We start from the raw sequence: 20,840 nt of genomic DNA, 5'->3' as shown, positions 1-20,840 counted from the left end.
AATTAGCACATGCAGCAAGAAAAAAAAAATAAAACAAACAAAACGTAAATCTCTACAGTTATTGCACCAAAATAAAAGTACCTCAAGAATTTCTAAAGATACAATTTAAGATGGCTGTCTTGGTCTAAAAAAATGTATGCCTAATTTGTTTAACTGATTCCTACCAAAAATGTTCTTCATGTACTGATATTGCATTCAAATATTTTATTAACAGCTATTATATGAAACAAATATAATGCTTTTCCTTATCCTTATTGTCTGCTTTACAAAGTATCCTTCTTTCCCTTTTTCATATATTTGTCCCTTGTTTCCCTAATTTCCCCTTTTTTTTGTACCCCTATTCCCCCATAAAATTTGAAATAACTTTCAATAAAAACATTTTGAACAAAATAAAGTGCATAATGAAATAGTAGCATTTTACCGTAAAACAAAGCAGTTTCAAATAAAGTTAAGAATTTTAAAATTATTTGGATGCCAATTAATTTAATATTTACTTTTATAAATTAACAATTTTCAGAACAGAAAAAAAACAAAATCATTCAACGAGAGAGCAATTATTGAAAACAACTTGAACATAAATATTATAAAACAATTTCAGTTTTCAAGCATTTACAAAGTCTACATTAAAACATCTGCAGGTTTTTGTGGAGAGCTATATCCAGCTCAAAGACCACAAGATAGACAGCACCATTTATAGACAATTGTGTTTGGGAACTCATGGCTTTTCTCCACGTGAAAATTATACCCAGTGTTCAGTGTATACATCATTGATTTTTTGTTTACTTCTCATAAAAAAAAAAAGATGTGTCATTTGAGCCTTCTCCATGTTAAATATATAAATCCAAGGCAAAAAGCAAGCCTTCATTCATTACAGACGTTATCGTACCTAGGAGAGGGCTCGTAACGCTTTAAACAAGAGGGTCACAATGTCCTATTGCCAACAGATAAATGAACTAAGAAAATAAATCTTTTGACATGTGTTTTCTCCCGAAACCGGCCAGGAAAACAGTTATTATAAAAATAAAGTCATATTTTTTTCAGGATTTCTCTCCTAACTTATTCCAGCCACTAAAGGATGTTGACCTTCCGAGAACAGGTTAAGTTACTATGCACAAGTTCCCACATTTGTAATAGGTCAGCAGGCAGCAGTTTGTGCACGACAATCATACTGCGATAAAAACATGGCTCCTTGTTCATTTTGCTGCTTTTATTCTTTACGATGCCAAATGTTTTAAACCCTCCATGCATGATAGGGTTGACTTTAATAACTTCTAAGCACATCCCAAGAAAGACGTCATCAATAGGATATAGATCCAAGGTTTCTGAAGCTTTGAACAGTCTCTTCACCAAAGAATCTGCCATGATAAATCCACCACCACCAGCATATGGAGGATAGAAGCTTTTATTATAGAGGGAGTTTGGGATGTAGTATTTATTTTCTTTTTTCCGGATGGGTTTTGCTTTGTAGAGTACATCTCCAACAAAAAGGTCTGGTGAGGTTTTGCCATCCAGATAGTCCAAAACATTATTTGGACTGACAAATACATCATCATCTCCTTTAAAAATGTAGGTGACATTCTGACAGTAAATAGTCATCCACTTTAGAAAGTGCACCTCCTTTAGAGTCAAGTTAAAAAAGGAATCTAAAAAATCCCATTGCAAAATATCTCTATATATCTGATTCTCAAAATCCAACAGTTTTTGGTAATTAGCTCGTTCCTCTTCCTTCATAGCAGTCCCTAGAAGAAATATGGTTTTTATTTTCTTGCCATTAATCTTTTTCTCTTTTCCCCACGTTTTGCGAATAACGTCCCGGCGGTCATGTTGAGTTATTATTGACTTGACCACAATTAAAAGATCAATGTTTCCAAAACACTTCTGAGGGTTATTAATAATCATGGGGAAATAACGGCAGTGCCGATACAAAAGAAACTGCTGGAAGTGAGGTTCCAGCATATTGAACCAGTCCAACGTGGTAAGGTTCCAATTAGCAGTGCAGTTGATGGAATTTACATCCCATTCAGGAGGATATGCATCAGTAACAGAAGCTGTGGTCACTTGTTTCTCGGTTTTGGCTGCCCAAAACCCGTCTGGGACAAGATGGGTGTCCCTTTTCATAGTACTCAAAAGCTCCTCTGAATCCATACTACTTTCAGTGAAAAGAAATCCAGGTGATGTCCCCCTCTGGAAGATGGTCAACATGATTACCAAGCAGAATGAGATGCACACACTTTTGTAGACTCTCCTTCTCCTGCAAACAGACCAGATGCCATTATTAGATTTTTTATTAGACGGTATGTGAAGAAAAATAATGACTTAATAATAACTATGCAAAATCTATATACAACAGATCTTTTTTGGCCCTAGACAGGACTGTCTTGATCTGTTTCTATTTCTAGCATTACTACTTTTAGGTTACTGTATTTGTTTGGTGTCAATATTTTCTAAAATGTAAAAATGTTTCATTATTCCTAGCGCAAATTACAGTGTCAAACAGAACTATGTAAAGGATATCATACCCAATGGCACCAGGCTACTGCATGCACAGTTTGTGATTTTTTTTTTCCAACAAAAGCTTCAATTAACACTTACATGTCGGATTTTGAGAAAAATTTTGACTTAGAACTATTTGGATATTTAATGTACAAACTGCTGATGAGTAAGACAAGATTGCATAGAAGCATGTGGTAACATAAGCACCCCTAAAAGAACACACCTAAAAACAGATTCAGGCTACTTTTAGCATTCTAAAAGTTTCACTGCACCCCATTTATTATTACAGGATGTGTACTACTGCTTCTAATGTTTACCTTGTACTTTTTTCTTCTTGAGACGATTTAGGAGTAGCTGGGGGGGGGGGGGGGGAAGTGAATTTGTAGGTTTGCATTTTCAGTCAATAGCACAATTATCAACAGGCTCTCCTGATCTTATGTGGATAGAGGCTTTAGAGGTTAACGTGATTCGGATCACCATCAGAACGCCTCTTACACACCCTACCTGGCACGTTTACATTACAGAGAAGCCTCTTCAGTTTCGTAGCAATTAAATGGGGCTTTGCAATGAAAGACGTCTTTCTACTCCATGAGCAGTAACATGCCGGTTAACGGGAAGGGAATAGAACATGGAAATCAAACTGAGCTTTGTAAGCAATCTGGCAGAGGAACACTTGTATTTGTATAAAACAGGAATACCTACGTAGAGATGTGTAAAATATATGACCAGGGTAAGGAGGGGGAATTTATTAAGAAGAAGGCGCAGCAGATACAAGACCGAATACTTTAGGACAGGTTGCCCTACTGTCTGGGTGACATTCATAGCATGGTCTCCTAACCTGAACACTTGCTCTGAAAAGCTCTAGTATCCTCATTTCTAGACTTGAGCTTGACACTTATAGCACTTATGGAAACTTATTTAAAGAGAAGTTTCACCAGTACCTTCTAATTTATTCATATAGATTAATTCCACGTAGTTTGACGTAGTTTATTCGAGCTCCTATAATATATATTATACACACACACGTACATACACACACTCAGCTGCTTCTCAAAATTAGATTATCAAAAAGTTAATTTATTTCAGTTCTTCAATATAAGGAGTTTCACTTTTTGCAGAGTCATTACAAACAGTGATCTATTTCAAGTGTTTATTTCTGTTAATGTTGATGATTATGGCTTACAGCCAATGAAAACCCAAAAGTCATTATCTCAGTAAATTAGAATAATTAATAAAAATCACCTGCAAAGGCTTCCTAAGCGTATAAAAAGGTCCCTTAGTCTGTTTAAGTAGGCTCCACAATCATGGGGAAGACTGCTGACTTGACAGATGTCCAGAAGGCAGTCATTGACACACTCCACAAGGAGGGTAAGCCACAAAAGGTCATTGCTAAAGAAGCTGGCTGTTCACAGAGTGCTGTATCTAAGCATATTAATGGAAAGTTGAGTGGAAGGAAAAAGTGTGGTAGAAAAAGGTGCACAAGCAACCGGGATAACCGCAGCCTTGAAAGGATTGTTAAGAAAAGGCCATTTAAAAATGTGGGGGAGATTCACATAGAGTGGACTGTTGCTGGAGTCATTGCTTCAAGAGCCACCACACACAGACGTATCCAGGACATGGGCTACAAGTGTTGAATTCCTTGTGTCAAGACACTTATGACCTGGGCCAAGGAGAAAAAGAACTGGCCTGTTGCTCAGTGGTCTACAGTGTGGTTTTCAGATTAAAGTAAATTTTTAATTTCATTTGGAAATCAAGGTCCCAGAGTCTGGAGGAAGAGTGGAGAGGCACACAATCCAAGCTGCTTGAGGTCTAGTGTGAAGTTTCCACAATCAGTGATTGTTTGGGGAGCCATTTCATCTGCTGGTGTAGGTCCACTGTGTTTTATCAAGACCAAAGTCAGCCCAGCCGTCTACCAGGAAATTTTAGAGCATTTCATGGTTCCCTCTGCCGACAAGCTTTTTGGAGGTGGAAATGTCATTCTCCAGCAGGACATGGCACCTATCCACACTGCCAAAAGTACCAATACCTGGTTTAAAAACAACAGTATCACTGTGCTTGACTGGCCAACAAACTCGCCTGACCTTAACCCCCATAGAGAATCTATTGTGTATTGTCAAGAGGAAGATGAGACACCAGACCTAACAATACAGACGAGCTGAAGGCTGCTTTCAAAGCAACCTGGGCTTCCATAACACCTCAGCAGTGCCACAGGCTGATCGCCTCCATGCCACACCACAATGATGCAGTAATTGATGCAAAAGGAGCCCCGAACAAGTATTGAGTGCATTTACTAAACAAACATTTCAGTAGGCCAACATTTCATATTTTAAAGTCATTTTTCAAGCTGGTGCTATAAAGTATTCTAATTTACTGAGATAATGATTTTTGGGTTTTCATTGGCTGTAAGCCATAATCCTCAACATAAACAAAAATAAACACTTGAAAAACATCACTGTTTGTAATGACTATTTATGAGTTTCACTTTTTACATTGAAGAACTGAAATAAATTAACTTTGAGGATATTCTAATTTTGTGAGAAGCACATGTACATGTATACACACACATATACATTATTCTAAGTCAGACTGCAGAATAGCTGAGCATTGAATGATGATTATTATGATGATTAGCCACAGATCCACCACAACAAAAGTAATCAGATGGAATGTTCTTTGGCATTTAGACGTTTGGTGAAGTCTCTCAAGTTCAGCATACCTTAGTAAAAGTGTGACAGCATCCAAGGGGTTCTTCAGCAATGAATCATAACTTATTAAGGCTACTTTCACACTAGCGTCGGACTTGGCCCGTCGCAGTGCGTCGGGCCAAGGTTCCGACGCTAGCAGTGAATGCGTCGCACAATGGAGGCAGCGGATGCATTTTTCCTGCGCATCCGCTGCCCCATTGTAAGGTGCGGGGAGGTGGGGGCGGAGTTCCAGCTGCGCATGCGCGGTCAGAAAAAGCGGTCCGTCGGCAGCAAAAAAACATTACATGTAACATTTTTTGCTCCCGGCGATCCGCCACAACACGGCGCAACCGTCGCACGATGGTTGTGACGTGTGTCAATGCGTCGCTAATGTTAATCTATGGGGCAAAAACGAATCCTGCAAACAACTTTGCAGGATGCGTTTTTTCCCATAAACGACGCATTGCAAAAAACGCTAGTGTGAAAGTAGACAAAACACCTAAACAACAAGGATCCCTAAAAAATAACTTTTATTAATCAATAATTAAAAATCTCTAATCATGCCGCAAATAATAATGATAAATTAAGTAAACAAAATTGTGTACCTATTTGATCCTAGGGCGTCTCTACACTGGAATCTGCCTGTCAGTGGAGGTTGGCACCCTAATTTTCTGCGGTAGGCGCCCCCACTCCGCGTCGACTCGACCCTCACAAATCCCTAGAATTCCCTAAATAAGGAACCCTAGAAAAAAACTGACAATATCCCTATGGGAAAGAGACCTGCCTAACAGTGGGGGTAGGCACCCTAATGTGAAACGGTAGGCGCCCCCACTCCACGTCGACTGACCCTAGAAACCCTACAAAATCCCTAAATCAGGATAGAAATAAAGAAGTGTACCAAAAATACTCCCAAACACCCAAAGAAAAAATAGAAAAAAATACAAAAAACAAAATCTCAAAAAAATATATATTAAAAGCAAAAGAGATACGCCCATATACTCAAAATATAGGGCGTCCCTATAGTGAAACATAAATATGTCTTCACTAAAAAAAATATATATATACACATGTGCAAATGCAGTAATCTCAGTATGAGTGAATGAGATAAAGTAGTATCATTAAATCTTGTCCATAACAAAAAAGTACAAAAATAGAGCGCTCCTGTAATATGATAACGCAGGTGCTCAGAGCATGTAGATCAAATGAAAAAACATGCTCCTCACTGCATCATGGTGTGCACTTAAGAAAAACCTCCACAGATAGCAAGCATAAATACATACTGCGTCATCTTAAATAGACTAATATGCAGAAAGCTGGAAAAAAAATGACATTTCAAAAGTCTGTCGTAATTACCATATGTTATGCTTAAGCTATTTAAAGTGCACAGTGCTATAACAGGTTATCTACAGAGCATGCAGCAGATAAATAACAGTGTAGACCCACGAGCCTGGGGCCCTCAGAGATGTAATATACTTTCTGTATGAAAGGACACAATCATCCTCATACCAAAGAGAGAGATATCAAAACATCAATACTCATCTGCAGGCTTGTGGGAACCTTTAGCACCGCTAGGACGCCAATCGCATCAAGCGCTAGATAGCCGTCTCCCCAAAACAATGCCCGACGCGTTTCTCCCCCATTCGTATACAGTGGGGGTTCCTCAGGGGTATACAGAACTCATAGATGGCTGTACAAAAATAGGAGCTGTGGACTCACCGTACATCTCTGTATAAATAGTAATGTGGAGACACGTGCAGCACGCCGGCAACAAAGCCGTCCCCAGAGATGACATCATCAGTATTTGCCATGTGAGTAAATGGAACGCATAATGCGTGTCACACAAGATGCCATATCCACGCCTGCGTAGTAGCCAATCCAAAGGTGGCTCGAGATAGAGGCGGTCCTACGATATCACATGATACCAGGCATCAGAAAAGGCCGTGTACGAAGAATACAAGTAAGTGACGTACCATCACGGCCAGCGCATGCGCAGGGCATTGTGGCATCATAATAGATGATGCTGCCACAAAGTCAGAGAAGGCCGTGTACGAAGAATACAAGTAAGTAGCGTACCGTCACGGCCAGCGCATGTGCAGGATATTGTGGCGTCATAATAGATGATGCTGCCACCTAGTGGCCAGCGCTGATAAGGTCCGTGAGACGCAAAATGCGTGCCACAGCAAGGTTAGCGCTTGCGCATAAGAACAGGACCAGAAGCCAGCGCATACAGATGTGAACCCACAATAAGCAGGTACGCTGGAGGCGGCCATAGGCGATTCATGTGCCGCAAAGGTACAGGGCACTTCTGATTAAAGTAGGCACCATAAATATACAGACCCAATGACACAATACTGTCAGAAATATCGAACTAAGTTTATGAATTATACTGTGTATAACAGGTATACAAGTGCACAGAAAAAGCTCTGTATATGATGAAAAAGATAAAAAGAGGAAATGCACACCTGTTAAATATCCCTAAGTACCTCACTGATACAGACGAAGCCTCCCAACTAGTAACTAATGAGTATCCACAGCAAAATGAACGAACGGACAACTAAACATAAAAAGAGAAATAACACAATCATATGCCAAAAAGATAAGACAAAAATTAGTTTGATACCGTATAAATATACTTAGCCAAGGTTCAAAATTATACAAGACCTTAAAGGGAACCTGTCACCTGAATTTGGCGGGACTGGTTTTGGGTCATATGGGCGGAGTTTTCAGGTATTTGATTCACCCTTTCCTTACCCGCTGGCTGCATGCTGGCTGCAATATTGGATTGAAGTTCATTCTCTGTCCTCCATAGTACACGCCTGCACAAGGCAAGATTGCTTTGCGCAGGCGTGTACTATGGAGGACAGGAATGAACTTCAATCCAATATTGCAGCCGGCATGCAGCCAGCGGGTAAGGAAAGGGTGAATCAAACACCCGAAAACTCCGCCCATATGACCCAAAACCAGTCCCGCCAAATTCAGGTGACAGAGTCCCTTTAACAGGTGGCTAAATAAAGCTAGTGAAGGTCAGCTGTTCATTGAGGCCCGAGGGTTTCGTGGATCTCAATATGTAGATCCATCTGGTTTCACGCTGTATAATCCTTCTGTCCCAATCACCATGTCTGACAGAAGGGGGAATAACCTCAATAGCACTAAATTTTAGGGAGCCAGGGTCACCATTATGCACTTGGGTCACGTGACGGGCAATTGGTGTATCCCTGCAGTGCCGAATGTCACCAAGGTGTTCACTAATGCGAACACGAAGTTCGCGCTTGGTCTTACCCACGTAGTCCTTCGGGCAAGTACACGTGCAGAGATACACCACACCCATGGTCCTACAACTGGCAAAATGTCTCATGGAGAATATCCTATTAGTAACCGAGCTTTTAAACGTATTAGAAACCCTAATGTATTTACAAAAAGAGCAACGTCCACACCTAAATGTGCCCATGGACCTCTTGTCTAACCATGTACCCTGTGCTGTTGGGGGTACAAAATGGCTTTGAACGACATTATCCCTAATTGACCTTCCCCTTCTGTATGTAATAGATGGATGTGGAGCCACAAAATCACCTATATCAGGATCAGATGTCAGAATAAGCCAATGTCTCCTGAAGACATCAAAAACCCTTTTAGACTGGTCATCAAAAGTGCCAATCAGGCGTGTGATGGAGGTCGATTCAATCTCAGTCTTGGGTAACAAGAGTGATGTCCTATTTGAATCCAGGGCAATTTCATAAGCGGAGGTAACCACATCATCCGGGTATCCCCTAGCTCTAAAGCGATGTTTTAGTTCAGTGGACCTCATTTTAAAGTCGCCCAGGGAAGAACAGTTCCTCCGTAACCGGAGGAACTGTCCTTTGGGGATACCACGTTTTAACGGGAAAGGGTGATGGCTCTCCCATCTCAAAAGACTATTCGTAGCCGATGGTTTGCGATAGATAGTTGTACCCAGAGAGCCATCACTCAGTATCTTAATGGAAACGTCAAGGAAGGCGATACTGTCACCTCCTATTTCATAGGTATAAAACAAACCTTCCACTGTGGTATTCAGATACTGTAGGAAGCTAGAGAATGAAGCAGCATCACCCTTCCAAAGGACGAGGATGTCGTCGATGTATCTGCCCCAGAAGATAATCCTGGGGCACTATGACTCATCCTCGTCCCTAAAGACAAAAATGTCCTCCCAACAGCTGGTGGAAGGGTGATGCTGCTTCATTCTCTAGCTTCCTACAGTATCTGAATACCACAGTGGAAGGTTTGTTTTTTACCTATGAAATAGGAGGTGACAGTATCACCTTCCTTGACGTTTCCATTAAGATACTGAGTGATGGCTCTCTGGGTACAACTATCTATCGCAAACCATCGGCTACGAATAGTCTTTTGAGATGGGAGAGCCATCACCCTTTCCCGTTAAAACGTGGTATCCCCAAAGGACAGTTCCTCCGGTTACGGAGGAACTGTTCTTCCCTGGGCGACTTTAAAATGAGGTCCACTGAACTAAAACATCGCTTTAGAGCTAGGGGATACCCGGATGATGTGGTTACCTCCGCTTATGAAATTGCCCTGGATTCAAATAGGACATCACTCTTGTTACCCAAGACTGAGCTTGAATCGACCTCCATCACACGCCTGATTGGCACTTTTGATGACCAGTCTAAAAGGGTTTTTGATGTCTTCAGGAGACATTGGCGTATTCTGACATCTGATCCTGATATAGGTGATTTAGTGGCTCCACATCCATCTATTACATACAGAAGGGGAAGGTCAATTAGGGATAATGTCGTTCAAAGCCATTTTGTACCCCCAACAGCACAGGGTACATGGTTAGACAAGAGGTCCATGGGCACATTTAGGTGTGGACGTTGCTCTTTTTGTAAATACATTAGGGTTTCTAATACGTTTAAAAGCTCGGTTACTAATAGGATATTCTCCATGAGACATTTTGCCAGTTGTAGGACCATGGGTGTGGTGTATCTCTGCACGTGTACTTGCCCGAAGGACTACGTGGGTAAGACCAAGCGCGAACTTCGTGTTCGCATTAGTGAACACCTTGGTGACATTCGGCACTGCAGGGATACACCAATTGCCCGTCACGTGACCCAAGTGCATAATGGTGACCCTGGCTCCCTAAAATTTAGTGCTATTGAGGTTATTCCCCCTTCTGTCAGACGTGGTGATTGGGACAGAAGGATTATACAGCGTGAAACCAGATGGATCTACATATTGAGATCCACGAATCCCTCGGGCCTCAATGAACAGCTGACCTTCACTAGCTTTATTTAGCCACCTGTTAAGGTCTTGTATAATTTTGAACCTTGGCTAAGTATATTTATACGGTATCAAACTAATTTTTGTCTTATCTTTTTGGCATATGATTGTGTTATTTCTCTTTTTATGTTTAGTTTTGTTGTCCGTTCGTTCATTTTGCTGTGGATACTCATTAGTTACTAGTTGGGAGGCTTCGTCTGTATCTGTGAGGTACTTAGGGATATTTAACAGGTGTGCATTTCCTCTTTTTATCTTTTTCATCATATACAGAGCTTTTTCTGTGCACTTGTATACCTGTTATACACAGTATAATTCATAAACTTAGTTTGATATTTCTGACAGTATTGTGTCATTGGGTCTGTATATTTATGGTGCCTACTTTAATCAGAAGTGCCCTGTACCTTTGCGGCACATGAATCGCCTATGGCCGCCTCCAGCGTACCTGCTTATTGTGGGTTCACATCTGTATGCGCTGGCTTCTGGTCCTGTTCTTATGCGCAAGCGCTAACCTTGCTGTGGCACGCATTTTGCGTCTCACGGACCTTATCAGCGCTGGCCACTAGGTGGCAGCATCATCTATTATGACGCCACAATCTCCTGCACATGCGCTGGCCGTGACGGTACGCTACCTACTTGTATTCTTCGTACACGGCCTTCTCTGACTTTGTGGCAGCATCATCTATTATGATGCCACAATGCCCTGCGCATGCGCTGGCCATGATGGTACGTCACTTACTTGTATTCTTCGTACACGGCCTTTTCTGATGCCTGGTATCATGTGATATCGTAGGACCGCCTCTATCTCGAGCCACCTTTGGATTGGCTACTACGCAGGCGTGGATACGGCATCTTGTGTGACACGCATTATGCGTTCCATTTACTCACATGGCAAATACTGATGATGTCATCTCTGGGGACGGCTTTGTTGCCGGCGTGCTGCACGTGTCTCCACATTACTATTTATACAGAGATGTACGGTGAGTCCACAGCTCCTATTTTTGTACAGCCATCTATGAGTTCTGTATACCCCTGAGGAACCCCCACTGTATACGAATGGGGGAGAAACACGTCGGGCATTGTTTTGGGGAGACGGCTATCTAGCGCTTGATGCGATTGGCGTCCTAGCGGTGCTAAAGGTTCCCACAAGCCTGCAGATGAGTATTGATGTTTTGATATCTCTCTCTTTGGTATGAGGATGATTGTGTCCTTTCATACAGAAAGTATATTACATCTCTGAGGGCCCCAGGCTCGTGGGTCTACACTGTTATTTATCTGAAGACACAAAAGAGAACAGTAAAACCAAAAACACTCAGTTTGAAAAAATGTTGCAGTAATCCGCAAGTGCTAGTAAAAGATGTAAAAAACAGGGTATTTGGTTGATACGTTTTTTGCAAAAAATGTATACTAAGCTGCTCTACCAATCTTCATGGTATACCCTTATCAGAGCAGTCCTAACTAATGTATGCAATCCCTATCTGATGTATTTAAAAACCTGATCATCTGTATATAACCTGTGTGAACAGGGTTCAGAGAGGAAAAATCCATGTGTGCATACAGGGTAGAACAGCTTTTGTGCAGATAGCCCAAGAGGAGTGGTGGAACTCCCCAGTCTTGTAGACACAAGAGAACAATTATGGAAACAGGAACACATGGGCCACTTGCACAGCGAACAAGTCTGTATGATCATGTTCACACACCACCAAGAAACCTGAAGACACAAAAGAGAACAGTAAAACCAAAAACACTCAGTTTGAAAAAATGTTGCAGTAATCCGCAACTGCTAGTAAAAGATGTAAAAAACAGGGTATTTGGTTGATACGTTTTTTGCAAAAAATATATACTAAGCTGCTCTACCAATCTTCACGGTATACCCTTATCAGAGCAGTCCTAACTAATGTATGCAATCCCTATCTGATGTATTTAAAAACCTGATCATCTGTATATAACCTGTGTGAACATGGTTCAGAGAGGAAAAATCCATGTGTGCATACAGGGTAGAACAGCTTTTATTTATCTGCTGCATGCACTGTAGATAACCTGTTATAGCACTGTGCACTTTAAATAGCTTAAGCATAACATATGGTAATTACGACAGACTTTTGAAATGTCATTTTTTCCAGCTTTCTGCATATTAGTCTATTTAAGATGACGCAGTATGTATTTATGCTTGCTATCTGTGGAGGTTTTTCTTAAGTGCACACCATGATGCAGTGAGGAGCATGTTTTTTCATTTGATCTACATGCTCTGAGCACCTGCGTTATCATATTACAGGAGCGCTCTATTTTTGTACTTTTTTGTTATGGACAAGATTTAATGATACTACTTTATCTCATTCACTCATACTGAGATTACTGCATTTGCACATGTATATATATATATATTTTTTTTTTAGTGAAGACATATTTATGTTTCACTATAGGGACGCCCTATATTTTGAGTTTATGGGCGTATCTCTTTTGCTTTTAATATATATTTTTTTGAGATTTTGTTTTTTGTATTTTTTCTATTTTTTCTTTGGGTGTTTGGGAGTATTTTTGGTACACTTCTTTATTTCTATCCTGATTTAGGGATTTTGTAGGGTTTCTAGGGTCAGTCGACGTGGAGTGGGGGCGCCTACCGTTTCACATTAGGGTGCCTACCCCCACTGTTAGGCAGGTCTCTTTCCCATAGGGATATTGTCAGTTTTTTTCTAGGGTTCCTTATTTAGGGAATTCTAGGGATTTGTGAGGGTCGAGTCGACGCGGAGTGGGGGCGCCTACCGCAGAAAATTAGAGTGCCAACCTCCACTGACAGGCAGATTCCAGTGTAGAGACGCCCTAGGATCAAATAGGTACACAATTTTGTTTACTTAATTTATCATTATTATTTGCGGCATGATTAGAAATTTTTAATTATTGATTAATAAAAGTTATTTTTTAGGGATCCTTGTTGTTTAGGTGTTTTGTTTTCTCTAGGGTTCCGAGTTACCCCTTTTTTTTGGTCTTTTTGTAGTGTGAAAGTAGCCTTAATCAGCAAACCAGAACAAAAGATACCTGTCAAAGATCAGGGTTGGAGCACTTTTCTGGTTTGCTAATGGAATAAACTGGATCTGGTTACACAAGAGAAACTTATAGAAGGGGTTGTGCTGCTGATCACTGTTCTATGAAAGTTCACACTCTAGTCCATTTCAAAATCGTCTTACACATTGTAAGGAGCCTATACATTTGAGGGAAGCGAGGGATTTTTTAAGTAAAGCTTGAGGTGGCTGATAGAAACTTCTTGATTCCACAAGTTTAAGCAATTATCCGAAAATGAAGAAAATAATCTATTGTTTAAATCAAGTAAATGTGAGTTTTGGGGGGCATTTTTTTTCCATGTTACAATCGGTGTTAAAATAAAGTTGAAATCTTGCAATTTTCACACTGCCACTGGGGCTTTTTTTTTAGATGAACTTCCTGTTTCAGGAAACACATGTACATGGCCACAGTGAACAGTCGCGGATTCCATTTTGTATTGAAGCATCTAATGCACGAGTGCAAAGGTCAATGTGAGGAAAAGAGGAGCAGGGTTAGCGGTGACATCACCTATTGTGATTGGTGGATGCGGTGTTATTTGCTGCTTATAGAGGAGTTACTGTCATTCCATTCCTGGCTCTGATGACATGGAACCTTGTTGAAACCTCAAACTCTAATAAAGGACAGGAATTTTAAATCTGAAAGAGCCAACAAAAAGACATCATCTGTGACTACAGTGAAAGCTAAGCTTTAGTGTTCAGCTAAAAACACACACAAAAAAGGGGGCTCACAGTACAGACCTTCATTATATAAAAACTATTCTTAAACATATGATCAGCTCACTTTTAGGGGGCTTCCTGAATCTTCCCACCCCACCTTGACAGATGACATAAGGGGTAAAAATAAATCGGTCATGTTGAATTTAAGCTTTTTAGTCCTGGGTGATAAGATGCTGCTTGAGGTGTTTGCAACAGTCTCCCCTCCGCCAATTGAAAGTGCACATGCATTCTCCAAAAGGTAAACCCAACCCCCACCCCTTATCTTCGCTTCAAGCTACCTGCAGGGTCCAACACCCTTCCTCCATAAATCTGGTCTGAGCTAACCCCAGGGTCCAATTTGCAATAAGGATTATAGTTCCTATCTACTATATAATTGTCTAAGGGTCACTTCCGTCTGTCCTTCTGTCAGTCTGTCTGTCACGGATATTCATTGGTCGCGGCCTCGGTCTGTCAAGGAAATCCAAGTCGCTGATTGGTCGTGGCTTTTTTTCCGCGACCAATCAGCGACGGGCACAGTCCGGAAGAAAATGGCCGCTCCTTACTCCCCGCAGTCAGTGGCCGGTGCCCTCATACTCCCCTCCAGCCACCGCTAACACAAGGTTAATGCCGGCGGTAACGGACCGCGTTATGCTGCGGGTAACGCACTCCATTACCGCCACTATTAACCCTGTGTGTCCTCAACTTTTTACTATTGATGCTGCCTATGCGGCATCAATAGTAAAAGATCTAATGTTAAAAATAATAAAAAACCTGCTATACTCACCCTCCGTTGTCCGCAGAGCCGGCCGCCATCTTCCGTTCCCGGCGATGCATTGCAAAATTACCCAGAAGACTTAGCGGCCTCGCGAGACCGCCAAGTCATCTGGGTAATTTCGCAATGCATCCTGGGAACGGAAGATGGCGCCAGCCGCGCGCTCATCGCCTGCGCCAGATCCGAAGACGAGTATGTTACAACTACAATGGGCCCACGGATCCGAAGGAGAGGATGCCTATTTTTTAACCTGTGACATACGTGGCTGGGCAATATACTACGTGGCTCTGTGCTGTATACTACGTGGCTGGGCAATATACTACGTGGCTGGGCAATATACTACGTGGCTGGGCAATATACTACGTGGCTGGGCAATATACTACGTGGCTGGGCAATATACTACGTGGCTGGGCAATATACTACGTGGCTGGGCAATATACTACGTGGCTGGGCAATATACTACGTGGCTGGGCAATATACTACGTGGCTGGGCAATATACTACGTGGCTGGGCAATATACTACGTGGCTGGGCAATATACTACGTGGCTGGGCAATATACTACATGGACATGCATATTCTAGAATACCCGATGCGTTAGAATCGGGCCACCATCTAGTGGTATATAGTTGTAAATTAACCATATAATATAGGTGGTCAGTTGTAGAAACAATGGGGTTACCTTTTCACTACTCCATCCTTAATGGGAAACACAGATCCATTCCCTTGAATACATTCAACGGCTGTTTGATGTCCGGAAAAGGATAAATGCAGGTGATTCTTAGTTCATACTCTCCTATACTGAAAATCCCACATATTAAAAGGGAGTTTTCAGCTATCAAAACTTCTGACGGGACCATATAGAAGATGAGGAGGGCAGTGTGAACATTTCTTGGGTTATGGTGTGCAGGTTACAGGTCTGAGAAATACGGTATATGTTTTAATGCCTCCGGCACCACAATCATTAATGCCCAGCAGAAGGCTTTTTACGTGCAGCTCCCGGGGCGCAGTTCATTGCAGATTCCCCAAATCCTCCATCCGTGTGAATGTTTTAAGGCTCAACCAGGAGACCACCAAGTCTGCCTCTCATAGCAGAGGAGACAGGCTGTGGAAGTTCTGCGCAAAGCCCTGGAAACTGCAAATGGATGACCGATTTCCAGGCATTTGAGAGCATAGCAATTGGACACTGAAACCCAGAATTCTTGCGTCATGCAAACGGGGTGATAATCACCCCGTGTAGGTTTACACTGCTCTCCATATCCTCTAGTGCTGTCACTTTTTAGGGATCAAAAAGCAACACATTATACACAAAAGGAAACAAAATTGCTAGTGTGAAACAGAGAAAGGAACAGTTACAGTATCTTTATTATACTTGCATTATATTACATAATTACAATCAGTACAAGTATGCTTCCTGGAACATATGGACTTTGTATTAAATCTACAGTGTAAAAATTGATTTCATGGTAATTTGGCAACTATAATTACATAACGACAGCTAGCTAGTTTACTACAATATAACGTTTAAGCATAAACGGTTGTATAAGTCTTCAAAAAGGTATAGCTGACATTTTCAGTTAAAAGAATACTTGGTTAGAAAAAAAACGCTTCATAGGTACCCATTTATCCTGTCCCATATACAAGTGCTTCTCACTAATTTAGAATATCATCAAAAAGAAAATTTATTTCAGTTCTTAAATACAAAAAGTGAGACTCATTATATAGAGTCATTACAGAGTGATTTATTTCAAGTGTTTATTTCTGTTAATGTTGATGATTATGGCTTACAGGCAATGAAAACCCAAAAGTCATTATCTCAGTAAATTAGAATACTTTATAACACCAGCTTGAAAAATGACTTTAAAATCTGAAATTTTGGCCTACTGGAATGTATGTTCAGGAAATGCACTCAATACTTGGTCGGGGCTCCTTTTGCATCAATTACTGCATCAATGTGGCGTGGCATGGAGGCGATCAGCCTGTGGCATTGCTGAGGTGTTATGGAAGCCCAGGTTGCTTTGATAGCAGCCTTCAGCTCGTCTGCACTGTTCTCTCTGGTGTCATCTTCCTCTTGACAATACCCCATAGATACTCTATGGGGTTAAGGTTAGGCGAGTTTTCTGGCCATTCAAGCACAGTGATACTGTTGTTTTTAAACCAGGTATTGGTACTTTTGGCAGTGTGGACAGGTGCCAAGTCCTGCTGGAGAATGAAATTTCCATCTCCAAAAAGCTTGTTGGCAGAGGGAAGCATGAAGTGCTCTAAAATTTCCTGGTAGATGGCTGTGCTGACTTTGGTCTTGATAAAACACAGTGGACCTAAATCAGCAGATAACATGGCTCCCCAAACCATCACTGATTGTGGAAACTTCACACTGGACCTCAAGCAGCTTGGATTGTGGCCTCTCCACTCTTCCTCCAGACTTTGGGACCTTGATTTCCAAATGAAATGCAAAATTTACTTTCATCTGAAAACAACACCTTGGACCACTGAGCAATACTCCAGTTCTTTTTCTCCTTGGCCCAGGTAAGATGCTTCTGGCGTTGTCTATTGGTCATGAGTGGCTTGACACAAGGAATTGCTTGTACACCTTTTTCTACCACATTTTTTCCTTCCACTCAACTTTCCATTAATATGCTTGGTTACAGCACTCTGAACAGCCAACTTCTTTAGCAATGACCTTTTGTGGCTTACCCTCCTTGCGGAGTGTGTCAGTGACTGCCTTCTGGACATCTGTCAAGTCAGCAGTTTTCCCCATGATTGTGGAGCCTACTGAAACAGACTAAGGGACCTTTTTATACGCTTAGGAAGCCTTTGCAGGTGTTTTTTGTTAATTATTCTAATTTACTGAGATAATGACTTGAGTTTTCATTGGCTGTAAGCCATAATTATCAACATAAACAGAAATAAAGACTTGAAATAGATCGCGGTATAACGTAGTCCGTTAACGCCGCCATAGACTGCAATGTCGGATGCATCTCTAGCGCACGCCCACACTGGGCGTGCGCTAGCGATGTGCCGTAATTTGAGTGACTGACCCGAGACGCAGGCTGCAGCGTTTCCGGGTCCGTCACTGCTAGCGCAGATTGAGCTAGCAGAAGCTCCATCTGCGCTAGCGCTGTGCAAGCGCCAGCACTTGCGTTAGTGCTGTCAGTTTAACAGATATGTTGAACGGACTGCAGTAACGTAGTGTGAACCTAGCCTAATAGAAAGGAGACGGTACCAAACTCAGATGTCCAGGTTTGAGTGCAGACTTGCAATGCACAGGCTGACTAAGTCTCGGGACTGTAATGCCTCAGCCTCATCATACATGACTATAAGACTATTAAGTTCAGATCATGGGCTTAAGGACAGCCCATGCATCGCAGAGTGTACTCTGACCAGGATACACGGGTGTCTGAATTTGGTCTTAAGATGTTAACACAACTTTTTAATATAAAAAAAAAAAAAAAATGTTATAGGGCCAGATTACTTCAAAGGCCGCAATATCCAGTGATTCTAGAGTGAGGCTATGTGCACACGTTGCAGATTTGCAGCGTTTTTTTCCACGCAGAAACGCTGCATATCTGCAAGTGATTTACAGTACAATGTGAATCAATGGCAAAAAAAATGCTGTGCTGATGGGGCGGAAAAATCTGCAAGGAAAACGCAGCAGATTCAAAAAAGGACCATGTCAGTACTTTTGTGCAGATCGGCAGCATTTCTGCACCCATTCCATTATAGAAATCTGCAGGAGTAAAAACGCAGTAAATCCGCACAGAATCCATAGTAAATCTGCAGAAAAAACGCACAAAATCTGCAAGAAAAACGCATCAAATCTGCACCTGCGTTTTGTACCAAGAGATGCAGAATCTGCACAGAAAATACCAGAGGCAAATCGGCGACGTGTGCACATACACCAAGAGTTACTGTGTGTACACATTTACATTTAGGTAGCATTTAAAAAATATGTGCAAAGTGAAGCAACTTTCTAAATTGCCGTTATTAATTTTCTACTATATTGCTGCTTCAGAGGGTCGGTTATTGTTTTGCAGAAGAACAATCACAGGGTCAAAAGTGGGCAATTTTCGCTCTTATTTTATTCCTGCTGTGATTTTCCAATATTTTTTTTTGCTTTTTTTTCATTCCTTTCTTCCAAGAGTCATAACTTTTTTTCATTTTTCCGTTAAATATGTATGAAGCCTTTTTTTTTTTTTTTTTGGAAGGACGAGTTGTAAAGTTGTACTTTTGAATGACACAATGCATTTATTATGTGATGTCCTGGTGAGTGAGAAAAAAAAATTTGTGGAGGGAAAAATTGTTTTGCTTTAACACCATCCATTATACAGTTATATGAAAAAGTTTGGGCACCCCTATTAATCTTAAGCTTAATGTTTTATAAAAATTGCTTTTTTTGCAACAGCTATTTCAGTTTCATATATCTAATAACTGTTGGACACAGTAATGTTTCTGCCTTGAAATGAGTTTTATTGTACTAACAGAAAATGTGCAATCTGCATTCAAACAAAATTTGACAGGTGCATAAGTATGGGCACCCTTATCTTTTTCTTGTTTTAAATACTCCTACCTACTTTTTACTGACTTACTAAAGCACTTTTTTTGGTTTTCTAACCTCATTGAGCTTTGAACTTTATAGCCAGGTGTATGCAATCATGAGAAAAGCTACTTAAAGTGGCCACTTGCAAGTTGTTCTCCTGTTTGAATCTCCTCTGAAGAGTGGCATCATGGGCTCCTCAAAACAACTGTCTAATGATCTGAAAACAAAGATTATTCAACATAGTTGTTCAGGGGAAGGATACAAAAAGCTGTCTCAGAGATTTAACCTGTCAATTTCCACTGTGAGGAACATAGTAAGGAAATGGAAGAACACATGTACAGTTCTTGTTAAGGCCAGAAGTGGCAGGCCAAGAAAAACATCAGAAAGGCAGAGAAAAAGAATGGTGAGATCAGTCAAGGACAATCCTCAGACCAGCTCCAGAGAGCTGCAGCATCAACTTGCTGCAGATGGTGTCACTGTGCATTGGTCAACTATACAACGCACTTTGCACAAGGAGAAGCTGTATGGGAGAGTGATGCGAAAGAAGCCGTTTCTGCAAGCACGCCACAAACAGAGTCGGCTGAGGAATGCAAAAGCACATTTGGAGAAGCCAATTTCTTTTTGGAAAAAGGTCCTGTGGACTGATGAAACCAAGATGGAGTTGTTTGGTCATACAAAAAACATAGCATTCCAAGAAAAACACTTGCTACCCACAGTAAAATTTGGTGGAGGTTCCATAATGCTTTGGGGCTGTGTGGCCAATGCCGGCACCGGGAATCTTGTTAAAGTTGAGGGACTCATGGATTCCTCTCAGTATCAGCAGATTCTTGACAATAATGTTCATGAATCAGTGACAAAGTTGAAGTTACGCAGGGGATGGATCTTTCAGCAAGACAATGATCCAAAACACCGCTCCAAATCTACTCAGGCATTCATGCAGAGGCACAATTACACTATTCTGGAATGGCCATCCCAGTCCCCAGACCTGAATATCATTGAACATCTGTGGGATCATTTGAAGAGGGCTGTCCATGCTCGGCAACCATCAAACTTAACTGAACTGGAATTGTTTTGTAAAGAGGAATGGTCAAAAATACCTTCATCCAAAATCCAGGAACTCAAAAGCTACAGGAAGCGACTAGAGGCTCTTATTTTTGCAAAAGGAGGATCTACTAAATATTAATGTCACTTTTCTGGTGGGGTGCCCATACTTATGCACCTGTCAAATTTTGTTTGAATGCAGATTGCACATTTTCTGTTAGTACAATAAACCTCATTTCAAGACAGAACATTACTGTGTCTAACAGTTATTAGATATATGAAACTGAAATAGCCG

The 20,840-nt window shown here is 41.2% G+C and overlaps 1 protein-coding gene across 1 annotated transcript in view; it reads right to left on the bottom strand.

Annotated features, from left to right (window-relative positions):
- Window positions 1–296: 296 nt before the first annotated feature.
- Window positions 297–20,840, bottom strand: part of B3GNT7 (UDP-GlcNAc:betaGal beta-1,3-N-acetylglucosaminyltransferase 7) — a 45,306-nt gene continuing 24,762 nt past the window's right edge. The window contains exon 2 of the mRNA XM_069727007.1: window positions 297–2,251. Coding sequence (XP_069583108.1) covers window positions 1,069–2,251 — 1,183 coding nt within the window. The 3' untranslated portion in view covers window positions 297–1,068. The remainder of the gene's footprint in view (window positions 2,252–20,840) is intronic.

Source organism: Ranitomeya imitator, chromosome 5 (assembly GCF_032444005.1).
Source record: "Ranitomeya imitator isolate aRanImi1 chromosome 5, aRanImi1.pri, whole genome shotgun sequence".
Classification (NCBI taxonomy): Eukaryota; Metazoa; Chordata; class Amphibia; order Anura; family Dendrobatidae; genus Ranitomeya; species Ranitomeya imitator.
This window is presented reverse-complemented; position numbering and strand designations above follow the sequence as displayed.